At 63.9% G+C, this 26639-nt stretch overlaps 1 protein-coding gene across 1 annotated transcript; it reads left to right on the forward strand.

Annotated features, from left to right (window-relative positions):
* Positions 1-639: 639 nt before the first annotated feature.
* Positions 640-26407, forward strand: NOTCH4 (notch receptor 4). Its single transcript, XM_070418851.1, is given in 34 exon segments — positions 640-831; positions 1536-1617; positions 1724-2016; positions 3418-3765; positions 3843-3965; positions 4061-4297; positions 4426-4581; positions 5099-5293; positions 6517-6630; positions 8233-8346; positions 8444-8566; positions 9234-9390; positions 10398-10452; positions 10454-10544; positions 10783-10935; positions 11137-11254; positions 11414-11501; positions 11823-11976; positions 13122-13306; positions 14869-15121; positions 15351-15463; positions 16250-16770; positions 17274-17657; positions 17728-17903; positions 18411-18630; positions 19441-19513; positions 19613-19751; positions 20231-20514; positions 20726-20873; positions 21334-21431; positions 24807-24851; positions 25041-25140; positions 25360-25559; positions 25768-26407. Coding segments are annotated over 34 exon segments (5739 nt in total). The 5' UTR covers positions 640-770; the 3' UTR covers positions 25906-26407.
* Positions 26408-26639: the final 232 nt, after the last annotated feature.

The raw sequence follows: 26639 nt of genomic DNA on the forward strand, positions 1-26639 counted from the left end.
TGTTTCCCTCCCTCTCTCTCTCCCCCCGCTCCCCCATCTCCCTTCCTCTCTCTCTAAAAAAAATCAATACAACATATTTTAAAAATAAATAGTCAATGACTAGCCTTGGCTCCCAGGGACTCTGCAGTAGAGGAAGGGAGACATGGGGAGGGGAAAGACCAAACGCAGTGTTTGCTCTGACTAATCCAGACGGCAAAACTGAGGGCGGTTTTGTACTTTCCCCAAAGCAGCCCACACCTCCCTCCTCCCCCCAAAGGGGAGAAGCCCTAGCAAGGGCCGGAATGAGGCCGGGAAGCCCCCTGGGTCCTCTGTCCAGGGTGGTCGTTTCAAGTTATGCCAAGTTGCAGGTTCTCTGAGAAGCATCTGGAGTGACCCCCAGAAACAAGCACCTCCCCTGGGAGAGGCGCAGGAGAGCCCCATCACACCCTGCCTCTCCGCCCTGCCGCACGGGCGCCACCTTGCAGTCCCCACCTCGGGAAGGCAGAGGCCACCTCAGCAGAAGGGCTGGGACTGTCCCCTGTTGTCCCCTCCCTCACCTGCCCTCCAGCCACTCTGTCCTGGGGGGGCAGGGGTTGCCAGGGATGGAAGGCCCCTCCCTCATCCCCTCAATGTTCCTCCTCCCTCCCCCCATCACTTGGGTGTCCAGGACATTGTGCGACTCAGGAAGCAACTCAGCTGCGAGGCCTGCAGCGGCCAAGACGGCGGAGGAAGGGGCTGTGGCGCAGGAGGTGGCTCCGGGCAGGGAGGGCTGAGGGCTGCTGGGCTCTGGAATGCAGCCCCCTTCGCTGCTGCTGCTCTGGCTGCTGGGCTCCTGGGCTGTGAAGACCGGAGGTGAGGACCAGGGGTGCGGTACCGGGTGGAAGAGGGGGGCCCACCGTCCTGAGGAGGCCTTTGGCGGGTTGGGGCGAAGGGCTGAGCCTCGAGCTTTGAGGCGACACTGGGTGGAGGGAGCTCTGCTGCCGGATCTGCGCAGACCAAGGCCGTGGGCCTGGTGCCAGGGGGTCTGTTGGGTTGGGTGACAGGGTGCCCACCCCCAGGCAGAGCCCAGTGAGCCCGGAGCTTGGTGACAGCGGGCTCATTTGGGGGGCGGGGGGAGAGGGACAGACTGACCACCTTGTAGGGAAAGAGATGTGACCAAGATGGAGACATGGCAAGGTTGAGGGTCCACCAAGTCCCTTTCCAGGTTCAGCCCCCCCTCACTTCCCCTCCCAACCGCCCCCCCCCCCCCCCCCCCCCCCCCCCCCGCCATGGCTCAATGCTGGGCCCTTCCGGGAGGAAATCCCTTCTCTGTCTCAGCCATTCACCTCCCAGGAGTCCCCTCAACCCCCCTCCTGATCCCTGTTGTCTTGCTTCCGAGGGACCAGGAACGGAGGCTGCACTTGGGAGGACAGAGAAAAAACAGGAAGGGGGGTGGGGATTAGTAAGTGAGAGGCCTGGGATTTGGGGGGTGGGGCGGGCGCCACATGGGGACGAGGAACAGGGGTAGGAGGCTAACAGGTCCCTGGAGCTCCCGGCTCATCCGTCTCTATCCCTAGGGCTGCCCTGCGGGAAACTCTCAGAACCCTGTGCCAACGGAGGCACCTGCCTGAGCCTGCCTCGGGGCCAAGGCACCTGCCGGTGAGGTGCCTGTGGGGGTGGGAGACTGGAAAGGGGGAGAGAGAGTAAGGGAGGAGGGGTGGGACAGAAGGCCAACCTCAGCCAGTGATGTGAGGTCCCCCCCCAGGTGTGCTCCTGGCTTCCTGGGTGAGACATGCCAGTTTCCTGATCCCTGCCGGAACGCCCAGCTCTGCCAGAATGGGGGCAGCTGCCAGGCCCTGCTTCCTGTCGCCCCGGGCTCCCCAAGCACCCCCTCGTCCTTAACCCCCAGCTTCCTCTGCACCTGCCCCTCGGACTTCACTGGCGAGAGGTGCCAGGCCCAGCTCCAGGACCCCTGCTCCTCCTTCTGTTCCAAGATGGGCCACTGCCACATCCAGGCCTCGGGCCGCCCCCGGTGCTCCTGCTTGCCCGGGTGGACAGGTGAGCGGCGGTGGAAGCAGTCGGTAGGCAGCTACTGCCAGTCCCCACCACGTACCAGCCGGGCCTCTCCCAGCCCTGCACCCCTCCCATAGCCAGAGGGCCCGTGGGCCCAGCAGGGGGCTCTGTGTCTGAGCACCTGAGTGGCCTTGGCCTTGGGGGATGCCAGGGGGTCACTAGGCAGACTCCAGTGGGGGGAGGTGTGCTGGGTGAGAGGGTGGAAAGGGTCTGACCAGGGAGAGGAGTGGGTGTCCCCCCAGGAGGAGGGCGCAACCCTGGGGCAGGACAGCAGGACGGGAGGACCAGGTGGGGATGGAGGGGCTGGGCCAGGCCAAGGCCGGGAGGCTGAGAAAGTCCCTGGAATGTGGAGGCCTGGGCGGCGCGGGTGTTGCGACTTCTCAGCCCCGGCCTGGCACAGCAATTACCTGCAGTGTCTTTTTTTTTTTTTTTAATATATTTCTTTATTGATTTCAGAGAGGAAGGAAGAGGGAGAGAGATTCATTGATTGGCTGCCTCTTGCACGCCTCCTACTGGGGATTAAGCCCGCAACTTGGGCATGTGCCCTTGGCCGAAATCGAACCTGGGACCCTTCAGTCCGCAGGCCGACGCTCTATCCAGTGAGCCAAACTGGCTAGGGCTACCTGCAGTGTCTTAAAAAGACCAGTGCCCATCCCAGAGAGATTTAGTGGGTCTGGGGGGCCCAGGGCATGAGATGTTGGAGCCGCCCAGGTAATTCTGAGGAAACTGGGCCTGAGACTGGTGTCAGGGACCAGCACACGTGACCAGGATGGTCACTGGCAACTTGCCAGGCCTGTGTGTGGAGTTGGGGTCCTGGGGCAGCACCTTCCCCAGCTCCAGGTCCGGCTCTGTCACTGACAAGACTGTGCCCGCAGCGGACGCTTGGCGCGGAGAGGCCCGCGCTGCTCAGGAGACGCTCACTTAGCCCGCCCTGGCACGCAGCACGGGGACACGAGTGGCTGCCACCACTGCCGCCTTTGCCAGTGGGTGGTGGCTGGGAAGGGAGTCTCTTATCGCTGCAAAGATTACACCCACGCAAAGGCCAGGCAGCCGGGCGAGAGGGACCAGAGGCGCTAAGTCTCCTGGGGGCGGGCAGGGTTGCGTTCCACCTCCCACCAGGTCACCTGAGGGGCCGTGTCCCATCTCCCCAGGCAGGGCCCATCTGCAACACGCCAACAACCACGTGTCCTACTTTCAGCTTAGAAATATATTCACTCCAGATATAACCCTCCAGGAAACTGAGGCAGGGCAATGGGACAGGGCAAATAGGGGAGGGGGGGCAGGGGAAGAAATGGGGAGATGAGAGGCGGGGAGCTGTTCCCAGGCCCTGGGAGCTGACGGCCTTGCCCTCTGCCCTCTGCCCTCTGCCCTCTGCCCTGGCCGCAGGCGAGCAGTGCCAGCTTCGGGACTTCTGCTCAGCCAACCCCTGCATGAACGGAGGGGTGTGCCTGACCACCTACCCCCAGATCCAGTGCCGCTGCCCGCCGGGCTTCGAGGGCCATGCCTGCGAGCGCGACGTCAACGAGTGTTTTGGAGACCCGGGACCCTGCCCCGAGGGCATCGCCTGCCATAACACCCTGGGGTCCTTCCGGTGTGTCTGCCCTGCTGGGCGGACAGGTCCACGCTGCGCGCTCTGGGCAGGACCCTGCCCCCCAGCGGGCTGTCCCAACGGGGGCACCTGCCAGCTGGTTCCAGGGGAGGACTCCCCCTCCCACCTCTGCCTCTGCCCCCCAGGTGTGTGCTCACAGGGCCAGCCTGCGCCCCCCGGGCAGGAGGCGGTCCCCCCCTCCGCTGACCCAGGGCCCTGTCAGGTCTCACAGGCCCGCGCTGCGAGGTGAACCCCGATGACTGTGCCGGGCGCCCGTGTCAGAATGGCGGCACCTGCCAGGACGGGCTGGGCACCTACGCCTGCCTCTGCCCCGAGGCCTGGACAGGTGAGTTCCTGAGGCCAAGTTCACGGCGCCAACGGCGCAGATGGTCAGCCCCGTCTCCCCAGGCCCCGCTCCAGCCTGGCCTCCGCCCTCCGCAGGCCGGGATTGCTCTGAAGACGTGGACGAGTGTGCGCCCCAGCGCGCCCCTCGCTGCAGAAACGGCGGCACCTGCCGCAACGCGGCCGGCGGCTTCCACTGCGTGTGCGTCAGCGGCTGGGGCGGCACAAGCTGCGAGGAGAACCTGGACGACTGCGCCGCTGCCACCTGTGCCCCCGGAGCCACCTGCATCGACCGCGTGGGCGCCTTCTCCTGCCTCTGCCCCCCTGGCCGCACAGGTGCGGGGCGGAGGGGCCGGGGCTGGGGGAGGGGGCTGCCAGAGAAGCCCCCAGGGGCCCCTGAGAGCCTTCTCTCCCCCCCCCCAACCCTGCCCTCCGCCCCCCCGCCCCCCCCCCCCTCCCCGCAGGCCTCCTGTGTCACCTGGAGGACCGGTGCCTGAGCCAGCCATGCCACGGGGAAGCCCAGTGCAGCACCAACCCCCTGACGGGCGCCACACTCTGCCTGTGCCAGCCCGGCTACGCGGGCCCCACCTGCCACCAGGACCTGGACGAGTGCCAGCTGGGTGAGGCGCCCATCCGATCCTCTCTGCGTCCCGGGGCAGCCGCTGCCCAGGAGACAGGCCAATCGCTTTCCACACTAAAAGCATAAACAGCTCGCCCTAACCGGTTTGGCTCAGTGGACCGAGCATCGGCCTGCGGACCGAAAGGTCCCAGGTTCGATTCCGGTCAAGGGCATGTACCTTGGTTGCGGGCACATCCCCAGTAGGAGATGTGTAGGAGGCAGCTGATCGATGTTTCTATCTCATTGATGTTTCTAACTCTCTATCCCTCTCCCTTCCTCTCTATAAAAAATCAATAAAATATTTTAAAAAAAAAAAAGCATAAACAGCTCTTTTCCCTGCATCTGTCCAGGCTGGGCACCTCTTCCCCCCCCCCCCCCCCCCCCCCGTCTTCTCCCCACCCTACTCCGCCTTAAAGGCACTGCCCTTTCCTGACATGGTCTCCTCTGCCTCACTCGGCCCCGGCCCCCAGCGCTGGCTGCCCTGGGCCCCTGTGGACGCGGCTCTTCCCTCCTCCCAGCCCAGCAAGGCCTGGGGCTCTGTGAACACGGCGGCTCCTGCCTCAACACCCCTGGCTCCTTCGACTGCCTCTGTCCGCCTGGCTACACGGGCTCCCGCTGCGAGGCCGACCACAATGAGTGCCTGTCCCAGCCCTGCCGCCCGGGCAGCACCTGCCTGGACCTGCTCGCCAGCTTCCACTGCCTCTGCCCCCCAGGTACCGGCGGGCGGGGCCTGGGGTAGAGGACAGGGCTGATCCCCACACAGGCCCTCTCGCCTCGAGAGCGAGAGCGAGGAGAGCCTGGGGCCAGCTGCCAGCCACCGAGAACCTCCCCCTGCCCCACCCCATGAAAACCTGGGCCACAGAGGCAGAGGCTCGGGGGAGGCGCATTCGTTTCAGTCCTCGCAGAGGATGCCGCCTGGCCCCGCACTCAGGCCCATCGCGGGGAGCAGAACAGCCGTTCCTAAACGTCATGCCAGCCCAGAATGCGCCTCCCTCCACAGAGACGCTCCTCCGTAGAGCTCGGCAGTAAAGCCCTCGGAGCGCTGTGGCCTGAATTTGGTGCAACAGGAAGGGGACGCTGCAAGGCGGCCCCAGCTCTGCTAGCCTCCCGGGAGGTCATGACCGGTGCCAGGAGAGGACAGAAACGGACCGAGAATAGCTTATGCTGTGCCGGGTGCTGCCTGAGCCCATTACACGCACCATAAGTCTTACAATAACCCACGGGGTCAGCGCCGTTACCGAGCCCGCTTGACAAATGCAGGAACGGAAGCACAGAGGCTGTGACCTGCCCGAGGTCAGCGGCTTGGAAGGGCAGAGCCAGGACGCAAGCCCAGGCTTCGGTCAGCCACTCCCGGCACCTCCGGCCCCCCTCAAGCTGAGCGGCTCCCGGGAACCTGCTGAGGAAACGTCCAGCATCCGAGGGACCAGGCTGGGGCAGGAGGAGCTGCAGAAGTAGGCTCCAGGCAGGAGGGGAGGCAGCGGGTCCGAGGCTGGCCCCGCGGTGGTGCAGGGCGAGACAGGGGAGGCCGGGGCTGCCCGAGGAACAGGACCCGTCTGGACCAACCAGGTGGAAGGGCAGGTCCCTAGAGGCCCCGATGGGGAGCCGGTCTCCCTGGCACAGAGCCTGCCCGGGTAGAACAACGTGGAGCCCTCCCAGCAGATGCCCACTTGTCTCACTTGCCCTTCGGGCCTCTAGGCTCATCAGCCCGCCCTCTGGGCACAGAGGAAAGGCCCCCAAAGGCACGTCCTCACAGCCCTCCCACAGCCCGCCTGCTCCTGGGCTTTCTCCCGAGTTCAGAGTTCATCCCTGCGGCCCGCAGGCACACGGCCGCCTGGGAGGGCAGCCTGGGGCTGGGGCAGGCCGGCTCTAGAACCCGGGCCTCCTGGGCAGCAGGCCTGGCTGCGCCCCAGCCCTCACCGCAGCTCCACGTCCTCAGGCTTCGAAGGGCGGCTCTGCGAGCTGGAGACAGACGAGTGTGCCTCTGCCCCCTGCCTGCACCAGGCTCACTGCCAGGACCAGCTCAGCGGCTTCCTCTGCACCTGCCCGCCCGGTGAGTGCGCCTCACCCGCCCTCCCCACCCCGTACCTGCCCTTCCACCCCATCCTCCCCCCTGTACCTGCCCTCCCCCCCTGCACCTGCCCTTCCACCCGCCCTCTCCCCCCTGCACCTGCCCGCCCGGTGAGTGTGCCTCACCCGCCCTCCCCACCCCGTACCTGCCCTTCCACCCCATCCTCCCCCCTGTACCTGCCCTCCCCCCTGCACCTGCCCTTCCACCCCATCCTCCCCCCTGCACCTGCCCGCCCGGTAAGTGTGCCTCACCCGCCCTCCCCACCCCATACCTGCCCTTCCACCCCATCCTCCCCCCTGTACCTGCCCTCCCCCCTGCACCTGCCCTTCCACCCGCCCTCCCCCCGCTCCCCCCGAAACTGCCCTTCCACCCTGCCTCCCTACCACCCCCCCACCCCCTCGCACCTGCCTGCCCACCCCGCCCTCCCCCCTGCACCTGCCCTTCCACCCACCCTCCCCCCTGCACCTGCCCTTCCACCCCATCCTCCCCCCCTGCACCTGCCCTTCCACCCTGCCTCCCTACCACCCCCCACCCCCTCGCACCTGCCTGCCCACCCCGCCCTCCCCCCTGCACCTGCCCTTCCACCCACCCTCCCCCCCTGCACCTGCCCTTCCACCCCATCCTCCCCCCACCCCGCACCTGCCCTTCCACCCTGCCTCCCTCCCACCCCCCTGCACCTGCCTGCCCACCCCGCCCTCGACCCCTGCACCTTCCTCGGGTGAGTGCCGCTTCCACCCGTTCTCGCCTCAGGCCTCTGAGCCTCCACAATTCAGGCTCCAGGCCTCTGCTTTGCTCCCCAAACTCTCTTCTGTTACATCCCCCAAATCTTCCTTCCCTTGCTTACCGGCCCAGCCTCATCTCTGTCCTGCCACATCACCCCAATAGCCCGCCTCTCCGAACCCCCGAGTCCCCGATGCACCCTGCACGGTCAGTCAGGGCCACTGCCCAGCGCAGGGACAGCCGCCCAGGACTCCTCAGGGGCACGGGACCCTCCGTCCTCTGCTGTGACGGTAGCTGGTTCACTGCGCACACACTTAGCTCTAGTCTCAGGCATTCTCTTGTTCCTCCTTTCAGCGGCAGCCTGAGGTCGGTTCCATTATTAATCTTCTGCAGGGGACACCTGCTTACCCCCCCAGCCGCACCTGCCCCAGGGGTCTCCTCCGGGAAGCCCTCCAGGTTCACCCTTCCTGGCCAGGGGAAGGGCCAGGACTGGGACTTATGCTTTTGGTAAAATGTGTTTCCAGCATCAGTACATATATCCAGTGACGCCTTATCTGTATGAAGAATAAAGTGACCACGTTATGCTCTGTCATGTCCTGAAGCTCAAATCACTAAGAAGCCCTCAATTGCAGCTCTCATTACACAGCAAAGCTTGTAGCCCGCCCACACCCCGCCCTTCTCTGTGGGCCGTCACTCCTGTGCGTGCAGAGAGGCGGTCGGTGTAAACTCCATTTCTTCTTTGAACCCATGAAATCCTGCCTGCAAAGCTCAGCCAACACTGTAACTAACAAACTCCCTGATGCATGTAAGGAACAGATGCCCTTCGCCATCCCCCTGCCCCCCCCCCCCCCCCCGCCCCTGCAGGGTTCGCAGGCTCCCGGTGCGAGGAGGACCTCAACGAGTGCGGCAGCTCTCCCTGTGCCAACGGCGGGCAGTGCCAGGACCAGCCTGGGTCCTTCCACTGTGAATGTCTCCCGGGTAAACGGGGCTCAGACGCCGAGGGAGAGCGGGCGGGGGCAGACGCCCGCAGCCCCTGAGCATGCCCTGTGCCCTGTGCCCTGTGCCCTGTGCCCAGGCTTCACAGGCCCGCGCTGCCAGGCGGAGGTGGACGAGTGTCTGAGCGGCCCGTGCCCCCCGGGCGCCAGCTGCCTGGACCGCCCAGGAGCCTTCTTCTGCCTCTGCCCCTCCGGCTTCACAGGTCAGCAGGAGCCCCTGGCGAGGACGGCGGGTACCGGGTCCTTCCAGGGCGGGGCAGAGGTCCTCAGTGAGTGATGTGAGATGTGAGACGGAGAATACGAGTGAGCCCTCATTCAGTGCCAAGCCTGCACGCGGCACACGCACAGACGGTGCTGTTCACCGAGGCCTCGTGGTGAATGGCGCGATCGGGGTAGGAGCAGGGCCAGGGTTCAACGGTCGCCATTCGCTTGCTTATGTAGCAGGCACTTCAGTGCGGACGGGGACAGACACGCAGACACGGCTGTAGGAGCGCTGCCTCCCCCGAGGGCCTTAGTCTAGGGCGGAAAGACACAAGCCTCTGGTTGACACCGGAGAGGGGCTCTGAGAGCCGCATCCGCAGGACCGGGACCCCGGCCCGCCAGCCCGGAGCAGAGCTGCAGGCCTCACCGGCGGCCTCACAGAATGAGCAGGCGTTTGTCAGGACAGGTGGCCGCACGGTGGGGCGGGGGACACCACCTCAGGAGCGAGGGGAACAGGGCGACAGCGGCAAGAAGTGCCTGGCCCCCGGGCCCTGGCAACAGGGAGCCACGCAGGGCTCACGGGCAGTGAGCGTGTCATACGTAAGTGGCCTTTGGCCCCCATCGAGGACATGGAGGGACCCTGTCTCTCTGCCCATCTCCCCACCCCAGGTCATCTCTGTGACGTTCCCCTATGTGCCCCCAACCTGTGCCAGCCCGAGCAGAAGTGCCCGCGCCAGGAGGACGAGGCCCGCTGCCTCTGCCCGGATGGCAGCCCTGGCTGTGCCCCCGCGGAGAACTGCACCTGCCGGCACGGGCACTGCCAGAGGTAAGGCCCGCAGGCCCTCCGCTCGCCTCGCCCTCAGGCCAGGAGACAGCGGCAGGTCTGTGGGAGGCCCCGGGGTCTAGCAAGGAGGTGGCAGAGTTCTGAGGTCCCGGCCACGGCGGGGCTGGCCTGTGCGTGTGGTCCAGGGAGGGAGATCACAAAGAACGGGGAACGAAGGCCGAGAGAAGAGCCCTGAATCCCAGGGCCGGTCCATCGGACAAGCTTCACTGAGCACCTGCTCCGCGCGGACTCTGCTGAGGGCGTGGGGCCGGCGGGCAGAGGAGGCCGTGCACAGGGCAGGCTGCTGAGGGCGTGGGGCCGGCGGGCAGAGGGGACGTGCACAGGGCAGGCTGCTGAGGGCGTGGGGCCGGCGGGCAGAGGGGACGTGCACAGGGCAGGCTGCTGAGGGCGTGGGGCCGGCGGGCAGAGGGGACGTGCACAGGGCAGGCTGCTGAGGGCGTGGGGCCGGCGGGCAGAGGAGGCCGTGCACAGGGCACGCTGCTGAGGGCATGGGGCCGGCGGGCAGAGGGGACGTGCACAGGGCAGGCTGCTGAGGGCGTGGGGCCGGCGGGCAGAGGGGACGTGCACAGGGCAGGCTGCTGAGGGCGTGGGGCCGGCGGGCAGAGGGGACGTGCACAGGGCAGGCTGCTGAGGGCGTGGGGCCGGCACGGGCAGAGGGGACGTGCACAGGGCAGGCTGCTGAGGGCGTGGGGCCGGCACGGGCAGAGGGGACGTGCACAGGGCAGGCTGCTGAGGGCGTGGGGCCGGCGGGCAGAGGGGACGTGCACAGGGCAAGCTGCTGAGGGCGTGGGGCCGGCGGGCAGAGGGGACGTGCACAGGGCAAGCTGCTGAGGGCGTGGGGCCAGCGGGCAGAGGGGACGTGCACAGGGCAGGCTGCTGAGGGCAAAGACCCTGAGGAAAGGGCAGAGCCTCGGCCAAACACAGGAGGTCACAGGGGACCAACCAATGGGAGGGGCGGGAGGAAGCCTCCGCTCTCTCTCCATGGCCAGGTCCTCGTGCGTGTGTGACGCGGGTTGGACAGGACCAGAGTGTGAGGCAGAGCTGGGGGGGCTGTGTCTCCACGCCCTGTGCCCACGGGGGGACCTGCCACCCCCAGCCCTCTGGCTACAACTGCACGTGCCCCACAGGCTACACAGGTGAGACGCTCCCCTAAACCATGTACACCTGGGCTGGCCACCTTCTAATGAAGGGCAAGGCCGTGGAGACGTGTGACAAAGGCCCTCAGTCTCTGTCCCCATCCAGGAGAGCCGCGTGGGCTGCAGGGCCAGGTGCTGGGAGGTGGTGAGGAGCAAAGCTGCTGGGAAGGAAGAGTGGGGGGAGGGCTGAGGGGAGAGGGGGGAGGGGGAGAGGAGAGACGAGGGCTCCCTTCCTCAGGGCCCGCCTGCACTGAGGAGGTGACAGCTTGTCACTCGGGACCCTGCCTCAATGGCGGCTCCTGCAGCCCCCACCCCGGGGGCCACCTCTGCACCTGTCCTCCAAGCCACACCGGGCCCCGCTGCGAGACCAGCACCGACCTCTGTGCCTCCGGTGAGCGCCCACCGTGCCCTGGGGCTGGCGCAGGCGGCGGTCAGGGGTGCTTGTGCCAAAGTCAAAACCTGGGCACAGTGAGCTGGTGCTCTGATGGGGGGCGGGGGGGGGGGGGGGGTGGCCTGTCTGTGGTGTGACTGAGGTCATAGGCTAGGTTACAGGCAAGAAACCCGACCCTGGCTCACAGCCCCCTCTCTCCAGCCCCGTGCCTCAACGGGGGCACCTGTGTGAACAGGCCTGGCGCCCCTGCCTGCCTCTGTGCCACCGGCTTCCAGGGCCCACGCTGTGAGGGAAGGGTCCGCCCCAGCTGCGCAGACAGGTGAGCAGGGGCAAGGCCCTTCTCCTCCACCTCCTCTGGGGCCCAGCTGCCTCTCATCCCGCATCCTTCTCGGAGGGAGGCCTTCCCTCTGCCCCATCTCCCCGGGACCGCCCCTCCCCCTGTCCCGCACCTGCCTCCTCCCATGCGTCTCTTGTCCAGCCCCTGCAGAAACAAGGCTACCTGCCAAGATGGGCCCCAGGGCGCCCGCTGCCTCTGCCCTGCTGGCTACACAGGAAGCAGCTGTCAGGTGAGGCTCTGAGCCAGGTGTGCTGGGGGCGGGGGGCGGGGGGGCGGGGGAGCGCCAGTCAGAGGGTCTCAGGTACTGAAAGGTGGCAGCGGGGGGCGTGTGGACAAGGCACCCACACGGGGAGCTTTGGAAGTCCAGGCTCTGGGGTCTGCAGGGAAGAGGGGCTGCGGGGTGCCTCCCTCGGGGACTCCCCGGGATGGAGGCAGCAGGGAAACCAGGGGCAGCCTGAGGGGATGTTGAGGAGCTGCAGCCGGCAGAGCACCACCTCCGGGCTGGGGACCTGGTGCTCTGTCCTGCCTCACGCTCCCTGCAAACCCTCAGACTCTGATGGACTTATGCGCCCAGAAGCCCTGCCCACGAAATGCCCGCTGCCTCCAGACCGGGCCCTCCTTCCAGTGCCCGTGCCTCCAGGGATGGACCGGGCGTCTCTGCGAAGTCCCGCTGTCCTCCTGCCAGAGGGCTGCCCTGAGCCAAGGTACCAACCAGGGGCCGATGGGAGCCGATGAAGGGGAGAAAGGTGCCCTCCGCTGTCCCAGCCCTAAGGGGTCACACATCCGACCACAACACACTCGGCCCAGAGGCAAGCAACACGACCAGCCAGTGACTGATTCCACAGCCCAGCGCCCAGGGCCTCCCCACACGGCCCAGCCCCCAGCACCACCCTCAGCGCCCAGGGCCTCCCCACACGGCCCAGCCCCCAGCACCACCCTCAGCGCCCAGGGCCTCCCCACACGGCCCAGCCCCCAGCACCACCCTCAGCGCCCAGGGCCTCCCCACACGGCCCAGCCCCCAGCACCACCCTCAGCGCCCAGGGCCTCCCCACACGGCCCAGCCCCCAGCACCACCCTCAGCGCCCAGGGCCTCCCCACACGGCCCAGCTCCCAGCACCACCCTCAGTGCAGCTCAAGAACCACCAGCCAGCCCCGTCAATAAGACTCCAGGTTAACACAACCAACAGGGACCTAATCAGTGTGAAGCAGCTTGACTCTGTCACTATCATCATCTCTGGAGTGGACACATTTAACCCAACTGCACTCAGCACATTTCACTTCCCACACACTGTGAAAGAATAGCCCTGGCCCTGGCCGGTGTGGCTCAGTGGATAGAGCCTCAGCCTGCTACTGAAGGGTCCCGGGTTCAATTCCTGTCAAGGGCACATGCCCGGGTTGCGGGCTCGATCCCCAGTAGGAGACGTGCAGGAGGCAGCTGATCAATGATTCTCTCTCATCGCTGATGTTTCTAGCTCTCTCTCCCTTCCTCTCAGAAATCAATAAATGCATATTTTTAAAAAATAAAAAGAATAGCCCTTGTGCAGATGAGTTTGAGATGAGAAGACCTCAGGAGAGAGACGTGGGGACCAGGGGTGGCTGGTGGCAGTGACAGTGAGCACATGGGAGGGCGCAGAACTGTGCTCTACAGCCCGGGGAGAGGGAACCCCCCAGCTGGCAGCAGACAGCGGGGGAACTGGATGCTTCAACCCCTCTGTGTCAGGCGGGCCTGGTCCTCAGGCCTCCCCTCCCCCAGGAATGTTGGTGGTCCCCACGGCCTCTCTGCTCAGTGTCTGGGCCCAGGCGCCCTTCCGCCCCACTTAGCTTTACTGATCCTGTTTGTCTCTCGCAGGCACAGAAGTCTCTTCCTTGTGCCAGAATGGAGGTCTCTGCGTTGACAGTGGCCCCTCCTACTTCTGTCACTGCCCCCCTGGATTCCAGGGCCCTACGTGCCAGGACAGGGCGAACCCATGCCAGTCCAGACCCTGCCAGCACGGGGCCACCTGCGTGACCCAGCCCAATGGTTATCTCTGCCAGGTGAGCGGGTCAGGGTGCCAGGGTGGACTGGACATGGGAGACGGTCGGCATGGTGGGGGGCCGTGATCTATCCATTTCCCTGACCCACACATCCAGCCAACCTCCAAGTCAGGCCATTTTATCTCCTGAATATTTCTCTGTTTTGTCCGTGTCCCTTCACCTTCGTCCACTGGCTTAGTCCAGGCCTTTGCTGCTGTCCACATGGACACCTGCATCAGCCTCCCATCGGCCCTGCCCAGCCCTTACTCTGCTACCAGCCTTTACTCTGTTGAAAGCATTGCGCTCACCTGTCACTCCCTGATCAAAACCCTGCAGTGCTGCCCTCCTTCACCACAGCCCTGCCCTGCGAGACCCGCCCTGGCTCTCAGGCCTTGTGTTTCCGCCCCCCCCCCCCCCAGCTCCAGCAACCCCAAACTGCTTCTGGCTCCCCGCACACCCCACGCCGGCTCCCTGGCGCCCTCCCACCCTCCTCCGCTGCATGGTGCCCAGGAGGTGCCTTCCTCAGGAGCAGTCCTGAGCAGCCCCCCAGGCCGGGTCGGGCCTCTCCTGGGTGGTCAGCTCACGGTGCTAGAGGCCAAGTTGAGACTCAAGCCTGAGCAGCCTGGTCCCTGTAATCAGAGCCGGGGCCTGGGGAGAGGGCACATGCACTCCCCTATTCCCCACCGCGCCCCCCCCCCCCCCATAGCGTCGTATTGTGAGCGTTTCACACACCCTGAGACACCGAGGCAGCACACTGACCGTCAACCTCGCACACCTGGTGCTCAGCTTGACTTCCTCTTCCATGAAACTCCCCAGAAGTTCCCACGACGCCCCACACCTGCTTCCAGCAGCCCTCTAGCCGTGAACCCTCTTCTCCATCTCCCGAAGCCTTCCTGGTCCCGTTCTTGCACGCTCGCCTTCCTCTCGCAAGAACTCAGCACACGCAAAGGCCTCACAGCGATCCCTCTCCAGCAGAATGTGAAACAGTGGGGACAGGCGCCAGGGAGGGAGCCGTAGTGGCACTGCGTCCGGCCCCGCTGTGCGACTTGTACAAGTCAGTCTTTCCAGGAATCGCCTCCATTTCTGGGAAGTGAGAGTCAAGTGCAATATCCACACAAAGGGTCTTTAGGGGGATCTCAGGAGGTTAGGCGTAAAAATCATGCAAGAAATGTCAGCTGTCTCCGTCCTGGCTGCCTGCGAACCTCCTGGAAGAGAGACCAGTTCTGGTTCTCTTTGCATTCCTGTTGCCTAACATGGTGGCCGCACAAAGGGCGTTCAGTCGGTGCTTGCAAGTTTATGAAGCGTGGCACAGCCTGGGGCGCTGGTTGGTGAGAGGGGTTCTACCCAAAATGGAGCCATCTTTTGTGGCAGTGTGCCCAGAGCAGCGGGCGCCAACCCGTGGTCCGGGAGGCTGTTGGGGCTGGAGGGCTGTGAGTCGTGCCTCATGGGATAATGTGCACCATGAGCTGCAGGGGCCTGAGGGCTGGTGAGTGGGGCTGGCGAGCGGAAGGCAGCCTGGGCAGACTGCGGTGCTGGGTGGGCTCGCTTCCTGGTCGGCTCAGCCTGACCCTCTTTGCCTGCAGTGCGCCCCGGGCTACGAAGGACAGAACTGCTCAAAGGAACTGGACACTTGTCAATCACAGCCCTGTCACAACCATGGGACCTGCACCCCCAAACCTGGCGGCTTCCACTGCGCCTGCCCGCCAGGCTTTGTGGGGCTGCGCTGCGAGGGGGACGTGGACGAGTGTCTGGACCAGCCCTGCCACCCCAGAGGCACCGCAGCCTGCTACCCTCTAGCCAATGCCTTCTACTGTCAGTGTCTGCCCGGGCACACGGGTGAGGCGAGGCGCGGGGGGGGGGGGGGGGGGCACAGGCATCGGGCACAGCTGAGCTGGCCGTGGAAACCAGATAATCCCCTCCACAAGGCCGCTAGTCATCCTTCCCGCCCAGAGAACATGGCCAGGGTCCCTTTACCTGTGCGGCTAGCGCTGGGCCGACTCCCAGGAATGAGTAGAAAGGAGGCAGTGACCAGACAGTGTGACATCCAGTCCCGCCCCCGCCGCAGGCCAGCGGTGTGAGGAGAAGATGGACCCCTGCCAGAGCCAGCCCTGCTCCCACGGAGGGTCTTGTGAGGCCTCGGCAGGACCACCCCCAGGCTTCACCTGCCGCTGCCCCCCGGTGAGTGACGGCAAAGCTGCCTTCATTGCCCCCAGCACTGACACAGGCGAAAGCCTGAGCTGGGACCCAGAGGGAGCCCGGGAGCCCTGCAGTGGGAACTATTGGAGAAGCCGTCCCACTCACAGGAGTGGCTCTTGGCAGCAAAAGGGGGTGGTGGAGGCAGGATCAGGGGGTAGCACGAATGCATGAGGGAAGGACCCCAAAATCAAGCTGGGTGACTGTGGGTAAGTGCTCAGTTCTTTTAACTCTGTGTGTGTGTGTGTGTGTGTGTGTGCACGCGCGCAATGCATAACATTGGTTCGTGATACACTAACACCATTGGTTTGTGCTTGGCCTTCTATGTATTTTATTCTTACAATATAACACCCATGAACCAAATCCAAGAATGACAACATTAATAACTTGCAGGCACTTATGTCCTGTCCCCCTTGCAGAGGAAGAGAACGTATATAATCCTATTTCCAAGGACTAAGACAGTAGTGCAGTTACTACTCTATTAGCTCTTTAGTCTGCCGGGACTTGCACTGCGATGCTGCAGAGCTGTGTGGTTCATCCACTGTCACCACCATGTACTGTCATTGTGTGAAAACACACGGGACATGGTTGCAACCTCTATAAAATGATCCCTCTTGTTCTCTGAGGCCCTTCCAGATGGACACTCAACCCCCCCATATTCCCCCACCCCCTTACTCCCCACCCCCAACCCCGTTACCTTATCTGGAGTGTCTTGAGAGGAAGTGGGAAGAATGACACAAGGCCCCTTGCCAACCTCTCTCCTCTCTGCAGGGTTTTGAAGGCCCCACCTGCAGCCAGAGAGCCCCCTCCTGTGGCCCCCATCACTGCCACCACGGGGGGCTGTGTCTGCCCTCCCCCAAGGCTGGCTTCCTGCCCCGCTGTGCCTGCCTCAATGGCTACGGGGGCCCTGACTGCCTGACCCCAGCCGTCCAAGGCTGTGGCCCTCCCTCTCCTTGCCTCCACAACGGCAGCTGCTCAGAGACCGCCAAGCTGGGGGGCCCGAGCTTTCGGTGCTCCTGCCCTCCCGGCTCCCCAGGGCCCAGGTGTCAGAGCCCCAGAGCAAAGGGGTGTGAGGGCAGAGGGGGAGATGGGGCCTGTGACACTGACTGCAGTGGCCCCGGAGGAAGCTGGGATGGCGGGGACTGCTCGCTGGGGGTCCTGGACCCCTGGCAGGGCTGCCCCTCCCACTCCCGCTGCTGGCTTCTCTTCGGCGACGGGCAGTGCCACCCGCAGTGTGACTCTGCAGAATGCCTGTTTGACGGCTATGACTGTGAGACTCCTCCAGCCTGCACGTGAGTTGGGGCGGGGCCACAGTGAGGGCGAAGGGCCATAGATGCTTCTGAGTTATGTCACCCAGCCTCAAGCTCCAGGGAGTTGGCACCCTCTCACTGTCGGCATTGCCAATGGGGGCGGAGGCCTAGGCTCCACCCAGGAGCAGGGCCCCAGGTGAGCAGGGCAGCGAAAGCCACACCAGCACCATCTCTGCCCCAGCCCTTCTCCAAGCTGCTGCCCTGGAGCCTCTCCCCTACAACCTGCACCCCAGGGAAAGCGCCCCGGGCCCGCCTTCAGGGAGGGGGAGCTGGGGGGCAGGGAGAAGGGACTGTCTTAGGGACCAGGTGTCAGTAGACATTAGGGTGTCTGAGCTACCTACCCCCAGGGCCTACCTAAGCCCATTTCTCGGGAGCTGCCCCAATAGCGAGTGCCCTGGAGGCGGTGGGAGGTCAGGAGTCCTCTCTGGGATGAAGGAGGGAGTCCAGTTTCTTTGGGGTCCTGAGCCCCCTCTCCTCGCCCCCAGCCCAGCCTATGACCAGTTCTGCCACGATCACTTCCACAACGGCCACTGTGAGAAAGGCTGCGACGCTCCGGAGTGCGGCTGGGACGGAGGCGACTGCAGGCCCCGAGATGGGAACTCGGAGCGGGGGCCCTCCCTGGCCCTGCTGGTGGTGCTTAGCCGCCCAGCCCTGGACCGGCAGCTGCTTGCCCTGGCCCGGGCGCTGTCCCTGGCTCTGAGGGTGGGGCTCTGGGTAAGGAAGGGCAGTGATGGCAGGGACATGGTGTACCCCTATCCTGGGGCCCGGGCCGAAGAGGAGCTGGGAGGAAGCCCAGGCCCCTCTCATCAAGAGACAGCAGCCCCTCAAACACAGCCTGCGGGCCAGGAGCCAGACTCCCTCAGCACGGGGTAAGGCTGGGCGAGGGGTGGGGGAAGGGAGCCGGGGCCGACACAGGTCCCTGAGGTGCCTCGCCCGCAGGTTTGTGGTGGTGATGGGTGTGGACTTGTCCCGCTGCGGCCCTGACCACCCTGCAGCCCGCTGTCCCTGGGACCCTGGGTTCCTGCTCCGCTTCCTTGCTGCCATGGCTGCAGTGGAGGCCCTGGAGCCCCTACTGCCGGGACCCCTGCTGGCTGCCCACCCTCGTGCAGGCACCGGTAGGTGACCCCATCCTTTCCCCTGACCTCGCTCCCAGGCCAGGCTTCATGCCGCAGTCAGCATGAAGATCAAATGAAACAGGAGCACTGGGACCCAATGCTCTTGTGGGGACTTACCGTTGTCACCGTCTTTCTCTAACTGGGGGCTCCCAGCGCCCCTTTGCTCTACAACCTCCTTCCTTATTTTCCTAAGGACTTTGTCCGAGCCTCTCTCACAGGCTCCCCGCGAACCTCGGGTCTCGGTCCATCCTCTCTGCTAGGCCGAGTGCATGGCACTCCTGTGTCACACAGTGCAGAGCTCAGGAGAGAATAACTCACATGGCGCACACTCCGTGCCCGGCTGTGCTCTAAGCGCTTTCCAGTACTGACTCCTCTTATCCTCCCAACAACCCCCTGGAGTCGGTGCTATTGTTATTCCCATTTTACGGATGAGGAAACTGAGGCCCACAGGTCTCACAGTAGTACCCAGCCTCACCTGGAATGGCCTCCTTTTGTCTCTCCCACCAGATCCCCCCGCCAACCAGCTTCCCTGGCCTGTGCTGTGCTCGCCAGTGGCCGGGGTGCTTCTCCTGGCTCTTGGGGCTCTTCTCATCCTCCAGCTCATCCGGCGGAGGCGCCGAGAGCATGGGGCCCTCTGGCTGCCCCCGGGGTTCACTCGAAGGCCTCGGACTCAGCCAGCTCCCCGCCGACGCCGGCCCCCACTGGGCGAGGACAGCATCGGCCTCAAGTGAGAATGAGGAGGAGCTGGGGCTCAGGGAGGGGACTCTTGCCTGTGAAGACATTTATGATCAGAAGCAACAAGAGATGCCACTGCAGAAGTGGGAGACAGAGGAAGGGGAAGGGGCTAGGGTTAGGGTTAGAGTTAAGGTTAGGGTTGGGGTTGGGGTTGGGGTTAGGGTTAGGGTTAGGGTTGGGGTTGGGGTTGGGGTTGGGGTTGGGGTTAGGGTTAGGGTTAGGGTTAAGGTTGGGGTTGGGGTTGGGGTTAAGGTTAAGGTTGGGGTTGGGGTTGGGGTTGGGGTTGGGGTTGGGGTTAGGGTTAGGGTTAGGGTTAGGCTTAGGGTTGGGGTTGGGGTTGGGGTTGGGGTTGGGGTTAGGGTTAGGGTTAGGGTTGGGGTTGGGGTTGGGGTTGGGGTTAGGGTTGGGGTTGGGGTTGGGGTTGGGGTTAAGGTTAGGGTTAGGGTTAGGGTTGGGGTTGGGGTTCGGGTTAGGGTTGGGGTTAGGGTTGGGGTTGGGGGTTGGGGTTAGGATTGGGGTTAGAGTTAGGGTTAGGGTTGGGGTTAGGGTTAGGGTTGGGGTTGGGGTTGGGGTTGGGGTTAAGGTTAGGGTTAGGGTTAGGGTTAGGGTTGGGGTTGGGGTTCGGGTTAGGGTTGGGGTTAGGGTTGGGGTTGGGGGTTGGGGTTAGGATTGGGGTTAGAGTTAGGGTTAGGGTTGGGGTTGGGGTTAGGGTTGGGGTTGGGGTTAGGGTTAGGGTTAGCATTGGAAGACGGCTGCAAACCTTGTGGACCCTGAAGGTCCTCTACCCACCCTCCTCTTCCAGGGCACTGAAACCAGAGGCCAATGCTGAGGAGGATGGAGTTGTGATGTGCTCAGGCCCTGAGGAAGGAGAGGAGGTAGGCCAGGTGAAAGCCCTGGGCGGGAATGGTCCTGCGGTGACAGGAGGGCGAAGGGACAAGCCAACCTTCCTTCCCCGGTTGTTTTCTGATCCCAAGGCTGAAGACACGGCCTCGCCCGCCCAGTGCCAGCTCTGGGCCCTGAGCGGTGACTGTCGAGGACTCCCCCAGGCAGCCATGCTGACTCCTCCCCAGGAAGCCGAGCTGGACATCCCCGGCGTGGACACCCATGGGCCTGGTACTCGAGCCAACCCGGGCCGGGAGGAATCCCTTTGACCCTTAGAATCAGAAAATCCTTTGCTATCAGCCCTGAAGAAGCAAATGTTAGAATGAGTGCCTTACAACAGAGTGTGGCCCAAGGACAGAAGAATCAGTGCCCCTGGGGAAATGGGTAGAGACACAAATTCCTGGGCTCCAGAGCTCCTGATTCAGATAGTCAAGCTATTGGGGAATGTGTTTGAACAAGCCCTCCAGGTGAGTGTACTCCAGACCCAAGTTTGAGAACCACTGCCCTAGAATGTGAGGGAATTAGGCCTGCTGGCTGGCTCCTGGTACAGAGGGGGAAACTGAAGCCTGGAGAAAAGTACAAGTCGCTTGACTTAAGCCACACAAAATCAAGAGCCAGAGCTGGGCCTCCTGACACCTCAGGGCTGTGATTCCCGAGCCTCCAGACCCTTTTGATGGACATGTTTCCCATTCCTTTTCTCCCACCCACAGAGGGGGTGACACCCCTGATGTCAGCAGTGTGCTGTGGGGCAGTGGAGTACAGGACTTTCCTGGAAAGCCCTGAGCCCTGGGAACCTCTGTTAGATGGAGGGGCCTGTCCCCAGGCTCACACCGCGGGCACTGGGGAGACCCCCCTGCACCTGGCTGCCCGATTCTCCCGACCGACTGCTGCCCGCCGCCTCCTTGAGACTGGAGCCAACCCCAACCAGCCAGACAGAGCGGGGCGCACCCCTCTTCACACCGCTGTGGCTGCTGATGCCCGGGAGGTCTGCCAGGTCAGTGCACACCGGGGTCCCTGAGAGAACAGGGAGCAAATGTGCAAGGAAAGCTGGGCAAAAGCCTCCTCTAGGGTTTGGCAAAGAGGAAGGTGATGTGAGCTTGGGGACTAAAGGGGAAAAGAGCAGATGGATTGGGAGGTGGGTAGTGTGAGGGCCTGAGCTGCCGCCCAGGACATACCAGGGTGGCCCGCCCTCTCTGGCCCCCCAGCTCCTACTCCGCCACAGACAGACCGCAGTGGACGCCAGGACAGTGGATGGGACCACGGCCCTGATGCTGGCCGCCAAGCTGGCAGTGGAGGACCTGGTTGAAGAACTGATTGCAGCTCAAGCAGATGTGGGGGCCCGAGATAAATGGGGTATGGATCTGGGCGTGTTGATGTGTCACAGAGAAGTTGAGCAGTGGGGATGTGAGGTAAAAAGTGGGGGGGGGGGGGCAGCAGAGGAACTGGGGGCGGGGGTTCCCTGGCAGCCTCTCGGGGTGCACGTCCGCGGGCGTTGGCTGGAAGGAGCACCGGCCTCCCCGATCCGCAGCGCGCACGCCCCCGCCCACTGTGCACCAGGATGGGAGGCTGCGGGGGAGGGGGAGTCGTCCCGGTCCCGCCGACCCCAGACAATGCCCCATTGTCCCGTCCGCGCGCCGGTGACGTCACCGGCAGTGCTTCCTGCCGCCGCCGTCACCCGGGCAACGCTTCCGCCCGGAGGGACCCAGACTCCACGGGCCTGAAGAGCCCTTCCCCCAAGGCCGGGATCCCTGGGAAACGGAACCCGGCGCCGGCCCCCGCCTCAGGGTGACGCCCCCCCCACGTCGTTCCCCAGGGAAAACCGCTCTGCACTGGGCCGCCGCTGTCAACAACGCGCGGGCCGCCCGCTCCCTTCTCCAGGCCGGAGCCGACAAAGACGCCCAGGACGGCAGGGTTAGACCGGGCAGAGGGCTCCCCACACAAAAAAGGGGTGCGGAGAGGGGGGAAGCGCGGGAGCTCCCAAAGCCAGAAGGGGCGGGGCCGGCGGCCCGGCAGTGGAGCCACGAAGGGCCGGTCCCGGGGTGTGGCCCCCTGACCTCGCCCCCGGCTTCCCCCCTCGCAGGAGCAGACGCCGCTGTTCCTGGCCGCCCGCGAGGGGGCAGCGGAGGTGGCCCGGCTGCTGCTGGGGCGGGGGGCGGCGCGAGCGCTGCGGGACCAGGCGGGACTGGCGCCCGGCGACGTCGCCCGTCAGCGCCACCACTGGGACCTGCTGGCGCTGCTGGAGGGGGCGGGGCCCGCGCACGCGCGTCACCAAGCCCCGCCGGGCCGAGCGGGCGCCTTCGCGCGTGCGCGGGCCGCCTCGGGAAGCGGGCGGCGGGGCGGGGCCGTGCCGCGCCACCGGACGCAGTCGGTGGGGGCAGCCCCGCGTGGGCGCGGAGCCGGTCTGCAGACCCGCACTTTGTCCTTGGACTTGGCCGCGCACGGGGGCGGGGCCCGCTCTCCGGGCCGAAGCCTTGCGAAAGGAGCTGGAGGAGGCCCGCCCCGCCGCGACCCGACGTTCCCCGCAGGCACGCGTGGGCCGAGGCCCGGCCCCGCCGCCATGCCAGGAAGATCCGGGGTCGCGACCTCCGCTGGCGGGCCCTGTGATTGGCTGTCCCTGGGAGCCTGCGGCCCCGCCCCCAACACGCGGAGCCCGCCTCCTTGCCTGACTCCGTCCCCAGAACGCGGGTCTCCTCCCTTCGCCTGGGGCTCCCCAGCCCCCCCAGGAATACCCTCAAATGCCGGAAACGAAGGTCAAAAGTAGGCGGCTAGTGGCCGGGTGGGATTCCAAAAGTGAACTCCGTTAAGTGTCCGCCTGGAAGCCTCCAGGTTTTAAAGTCCTCGGGCCCCAAAAGTAGGGGGTCGGGAATATAGCGTCCCTCCCAAAACGAGTGCGTGCCCCTCAACCGTCACCGTCTTCCACGTGGAGAAGATGCGGCCCTGCAGAGGGTTTAGGTGCTGAGATGGAGTGGGCCCAGGAAGTGAGGGTGAGGGGTCACAGGAGGGGGGGTGGAGTGGGCTAGTACCCTGAACTGGAACCCAGAACCACAGATGGGATGTAAGATGTTCTTCCTGCACAGGATGTGGCTCCCGAAGGGAGCGTTTATATCACCCCCCACTACCTACAAACAGTTGACAAGTATTTGTTCAGCACCAGCTATGTGCCAGGCGTCGCAGGTGCTGGGTCGGGGGGAGCACCAAGGGCCACTCCAGCTGATGACTCCTTGCATTCTTACCACTGCAGGGATGAGGTGCCACTCGTCTAGCCACTACTTTCTCTATTTAAGAACCCCAAATCTGTCATCAGAGAATAAAGCTGGTATAAAGTGTTACCTCCTTTTGGAGGGTTTGAGGAGTGCAATGAAGAAAATATGGGAATGACTACATTGTCTTCCAAATTTTGTGTCCCAAATTCAATATTTTTTGTTTTGTTTTTTAATATATTTTTATTGATTTCAGAGAGGAAGGGAGAGGGAGAGATAGAAACATCAATGATGAGAATCATTGATCAGCTGCCTCCTGCATGCCTCCCACTGGGGATCAAGCCTACAACCTGGGCATATGCCCTTGACCAGAATCGAACCTGGGACCCTTCAGTCTGCAGGCCGACACTCTATCCACTGAGCCAAACAGGCTAGGGCCCAAATTCAATATTTGGATGGAGACGTTCAGTATAGTTTAAGAGCAAGAATAAGACTTGGGGGTCCTGTGCTAATTTAGGGTGTCATCTGAAAAAAGAGTCTAGTAGTCTGAAGAGAAGCCACACATTAGACCCTTTGCCCACCTTCCAAGCGTATTCAGTTCTAGCCACGTAGGAGACTCCCAGGAGCCCAAGCTCGGTAGAGGCAGACAGAGACCATCTCAGTGTGACCCACCTTTCAGCAGCGTAGTTACACCTCATGGTGCTGATGGGCCTGAGACATGGAGGCTTGGGGCATTTTGAAAGCGGATACAAGCGTACCTCATCTTTGTGGGCTTCACTTTGTTGCGCTTCGCATATGTGTTTTCATTAACATTGAAGCAAAGACCAACAAAAAGATTATGACTCACTGAAGGCTCAGATGATGGTTGGAAATTTCTTAGCAATAAAGTATTTTTAAATTAAGGTATGGTTATTGTTTTTAAGACAATGCTATTGCACAGTTAATAGACTACAGTATAGTTGTAAACATGCACCCGGGAGCCAAAACATCTGACTCACTTTATTGTAGTGATCCGGAACCATCCTGCAATATCTCTGAGTATGCCTTGTAATAACTACCATTTATTGAGCATTCACTGTACCAAATGCTTTATCACATCTAATCCTCACACCAACTGTGAGGTCTACCAAAACTGTTAGGTCTATTTTACTCTTAGAAACAGGCACAGATTTTTATCTGGCGAAGATGACATGGCATTAAGTGGCAGAACCAGAGCTCTTCACATTTCGTGTTTGATGTCGCTCAGCTGTAAACCCCGTATTATGACAGGTTTCCATTTCGAGGCTCCAAATGTCTATCTGTCCTAGCTTGGCGTGAGCAGTGTAGACAGATCAATGACCAAGCCGGGGAGTTGGTCCTCTCCCTTCATCCCTCATTCATGACCAGAGGAAAGCCTTCCCTGACCATGTCTCACATTTGAGACACATCTTGTCCACTGAACAGACCAAGCACCGAGAGGGCAGGGGGGACTGACACTCGCTGTGTTGGCCCAGTGTTGGGGGTGTATGTATATGTTTGAGGGCCTGACATCCCTGGATCTGAGTCCTGCTGGAACCATGCCTGTCCCAATCCCAATGGGGCTGGAAGCTGGGAAGCAGGGGAGGGCTGAATCCTACCCTCAGGGGACATCTTAGGGAGAGGAGAGACCTGGGGGTGAGGGTTCTGAGGAGTGAAACCACTTCCTGTGCAGCTAGTTCCTGTGTTGACAGAGCTGGAGGGGAGGCGGGGGGAGGGAACAGAGTGGTGGGGGTGGGGGTCTACCGAGGCTCTGGAGAGGGGAAGGCCAAGGGTTCTTGCCCACCTTGAAGCCCCTCCACTACTGCGGGAGGAGCTTTTCCCAGCCCCTGCTCCCCTGGGGAGAGAGGTTGAGCAGCAGTTTGGGTGGGAAAACAGAACTGGAGGAAGTTGACAGGGATGGGCGGGGCCCATGGGGGGCTGACCAGGAACCCAGCTTCCTGCTTAGTACCCAGACATCCAGCCCCTGGCTCACCCCCACCCCTTCCAGCCCCCACTCCCCTCAGGAACTCAGGGTGCGGGCCCTCCTCCAAATCCCAGCTCCCCTCCCCCATCGGTTTCTCCCCTCCAGGGCATGGAGGCTGAGAGACCCCGGGCAGAAGAGGATGGTGAGCAGGTGAGCTGGCACCCGGTGGGGGAGGCTGGCCCTGGGAGAAAGGGAGGTGAGAGGACCTGAGGCAGAGACCTAGTGGCCGTGGACTCGGGACTTGGAAGGGCTTGGGCACACTGGGTAGGCACAGAGACAGAGGAAACGGCCGCTGGCCTAGCCCGCCCTGCCTGACTGGAATGGGTGTCTCGGCGTCAGGGCCCCCGTCAGGATGAGCACGGCTGGCCCCCTGTAAACACCACCATTCGACCTTGGCGATCTGCTCCTCCATCCCCTCCTCCAGGGACCCGCCACACAGGTACCCCACCCATCCAGGGAGTTCCCTGACCCTGGTGCCTGCATCCTTCCTAATCCTGTTACCAGGGTCCCTCCATCGTGGCCCCTTCCCCACATCCTCTGGACTCCCCATGGTACCTCCTTACCTCTGACCACCAGCCCCTCATCACCTCCCCCTGTCTGTCCCTGCCCCAGGCCCCCGCCCTGCCAGCCTCTCTGAGCCCTCCCCCTACTCTCCCAGCCCTAGGACCGCGCTCGGCCTCCCTGCTCTCCCTGCAGACTGAGCTCCTTCTGGACCTAGTGGCTGAGGCCCAGTCCCGCCGCCTAGAGGAGCAGAGAGCCATCTTCCACGTCCCCCAGGGTCCCCCAAACCTAGCCCCAGCCCCACCCCGGCCCCAGGAGGACAAAGAACAGCTCTACAGCACCATCCTCAGTCACCAGGTGAGACACCCCACCCGCCAGGAGGCCAGCCCCAGGTTTCCTGGTCTCCAGACCCTGCCCTCTCTGGGGCCCTGTCCCTCCTTCCCCCCAGGCCCTGGCCCCCCATCCCAGTCCCAGGTGTCCTGTATGCCCTGCATACCAGCCCTGGCTCCTTTCCAGGCCTGTTCCTCTACCTCACCAACACCCTCCCACCCCTCCATTCCTCCAGTGCCAGCGGATGGAAGCCCAGCGGTCAGAGCCTCCCCTACCCCCCGGGGGACAGGAGCTCCTGGAGTTGCTGCTGAGAGTTCAGGGTGGGGGTCGAATGGAGGAACAAAGGTCTCAGCCCCCCACTCACACCTGCTGAGACTTGAGCCCCCACCGGCCCGCCCGCCCCGCTCCCGGGCTCCAAGCGGGGGCTCCAAGCGGGGCAGCCGGCCGCATACCCTCAACCCTGCTGGGCAGGGGCACCCGAACTGGACGCGGCAGAAATCTCACTGTCCGTCGCCCTGGCCCATGTGCCTGGGAACTGAGGGGCTGAAGGCCTCGCACCTGGGAATAGCCGAGGTAGGACGGTCCTCGGGGACCCTCCCCGAGCGGGAGCTGGAGGCAGTGAGCACCCCCGCGCCCAGGGGCACCCGTCCCTCCCGTCGTCCCAGGGAGCGGCTGTGGGGACCCCCAGACGTCAAGCCGCTCGGCAGGATCCGAGGCCCCCGCCTCCCCAGAAGACGCCTCGTCCCCCAAGGCTGCGACCCGGGGGCAGGCCCGCCCTCCTGGCCAACGAGAGGGGGTGACGGACTGCGCGCTCCCCGGCGCCCGCCCCGCCCCGCCCCGAAGTTTGGTTTGTGAATAAACGCGTTCCCTCCCGACTGGACTGGTGTCTGCGCTGCGGGCGGGGGGCGGCCGCGGGGCCGGAGGCCGCCTCCGGGTCTGGCCCGAGGCCAGCTCCCGCCCCGGCTGGTTAATTAGCGGCTCATTAAGCAGCGGCGGGAGGCCTCCCTAATTACCCCGCCCCTCCGGGCGTTAATTAAGTAGAACAGGGAGGGGAGCCATTAGCACCAGAAATATGAACGGGGCTGTCGGTGGACCCCGGCACCCGGG

Source organism: Myotis yumanensis, unplaced genomic scaffold (assembly GCF_028538775.1).
Source record: "Myotis yumanensis isolate MYYU_CA2020_CCGP unplaced genomic scaffold, mMyoYum1.0.hap1 SCAF_6, whole genome shotgun sequence".
NCBI classification, from domain to species: domain Eukaryota; kingdom Metazoa; phylum Chordata; class Mammalia; order Chiroptera; family Vespertilionidae; genus Myotis; species Myotis yumanensis.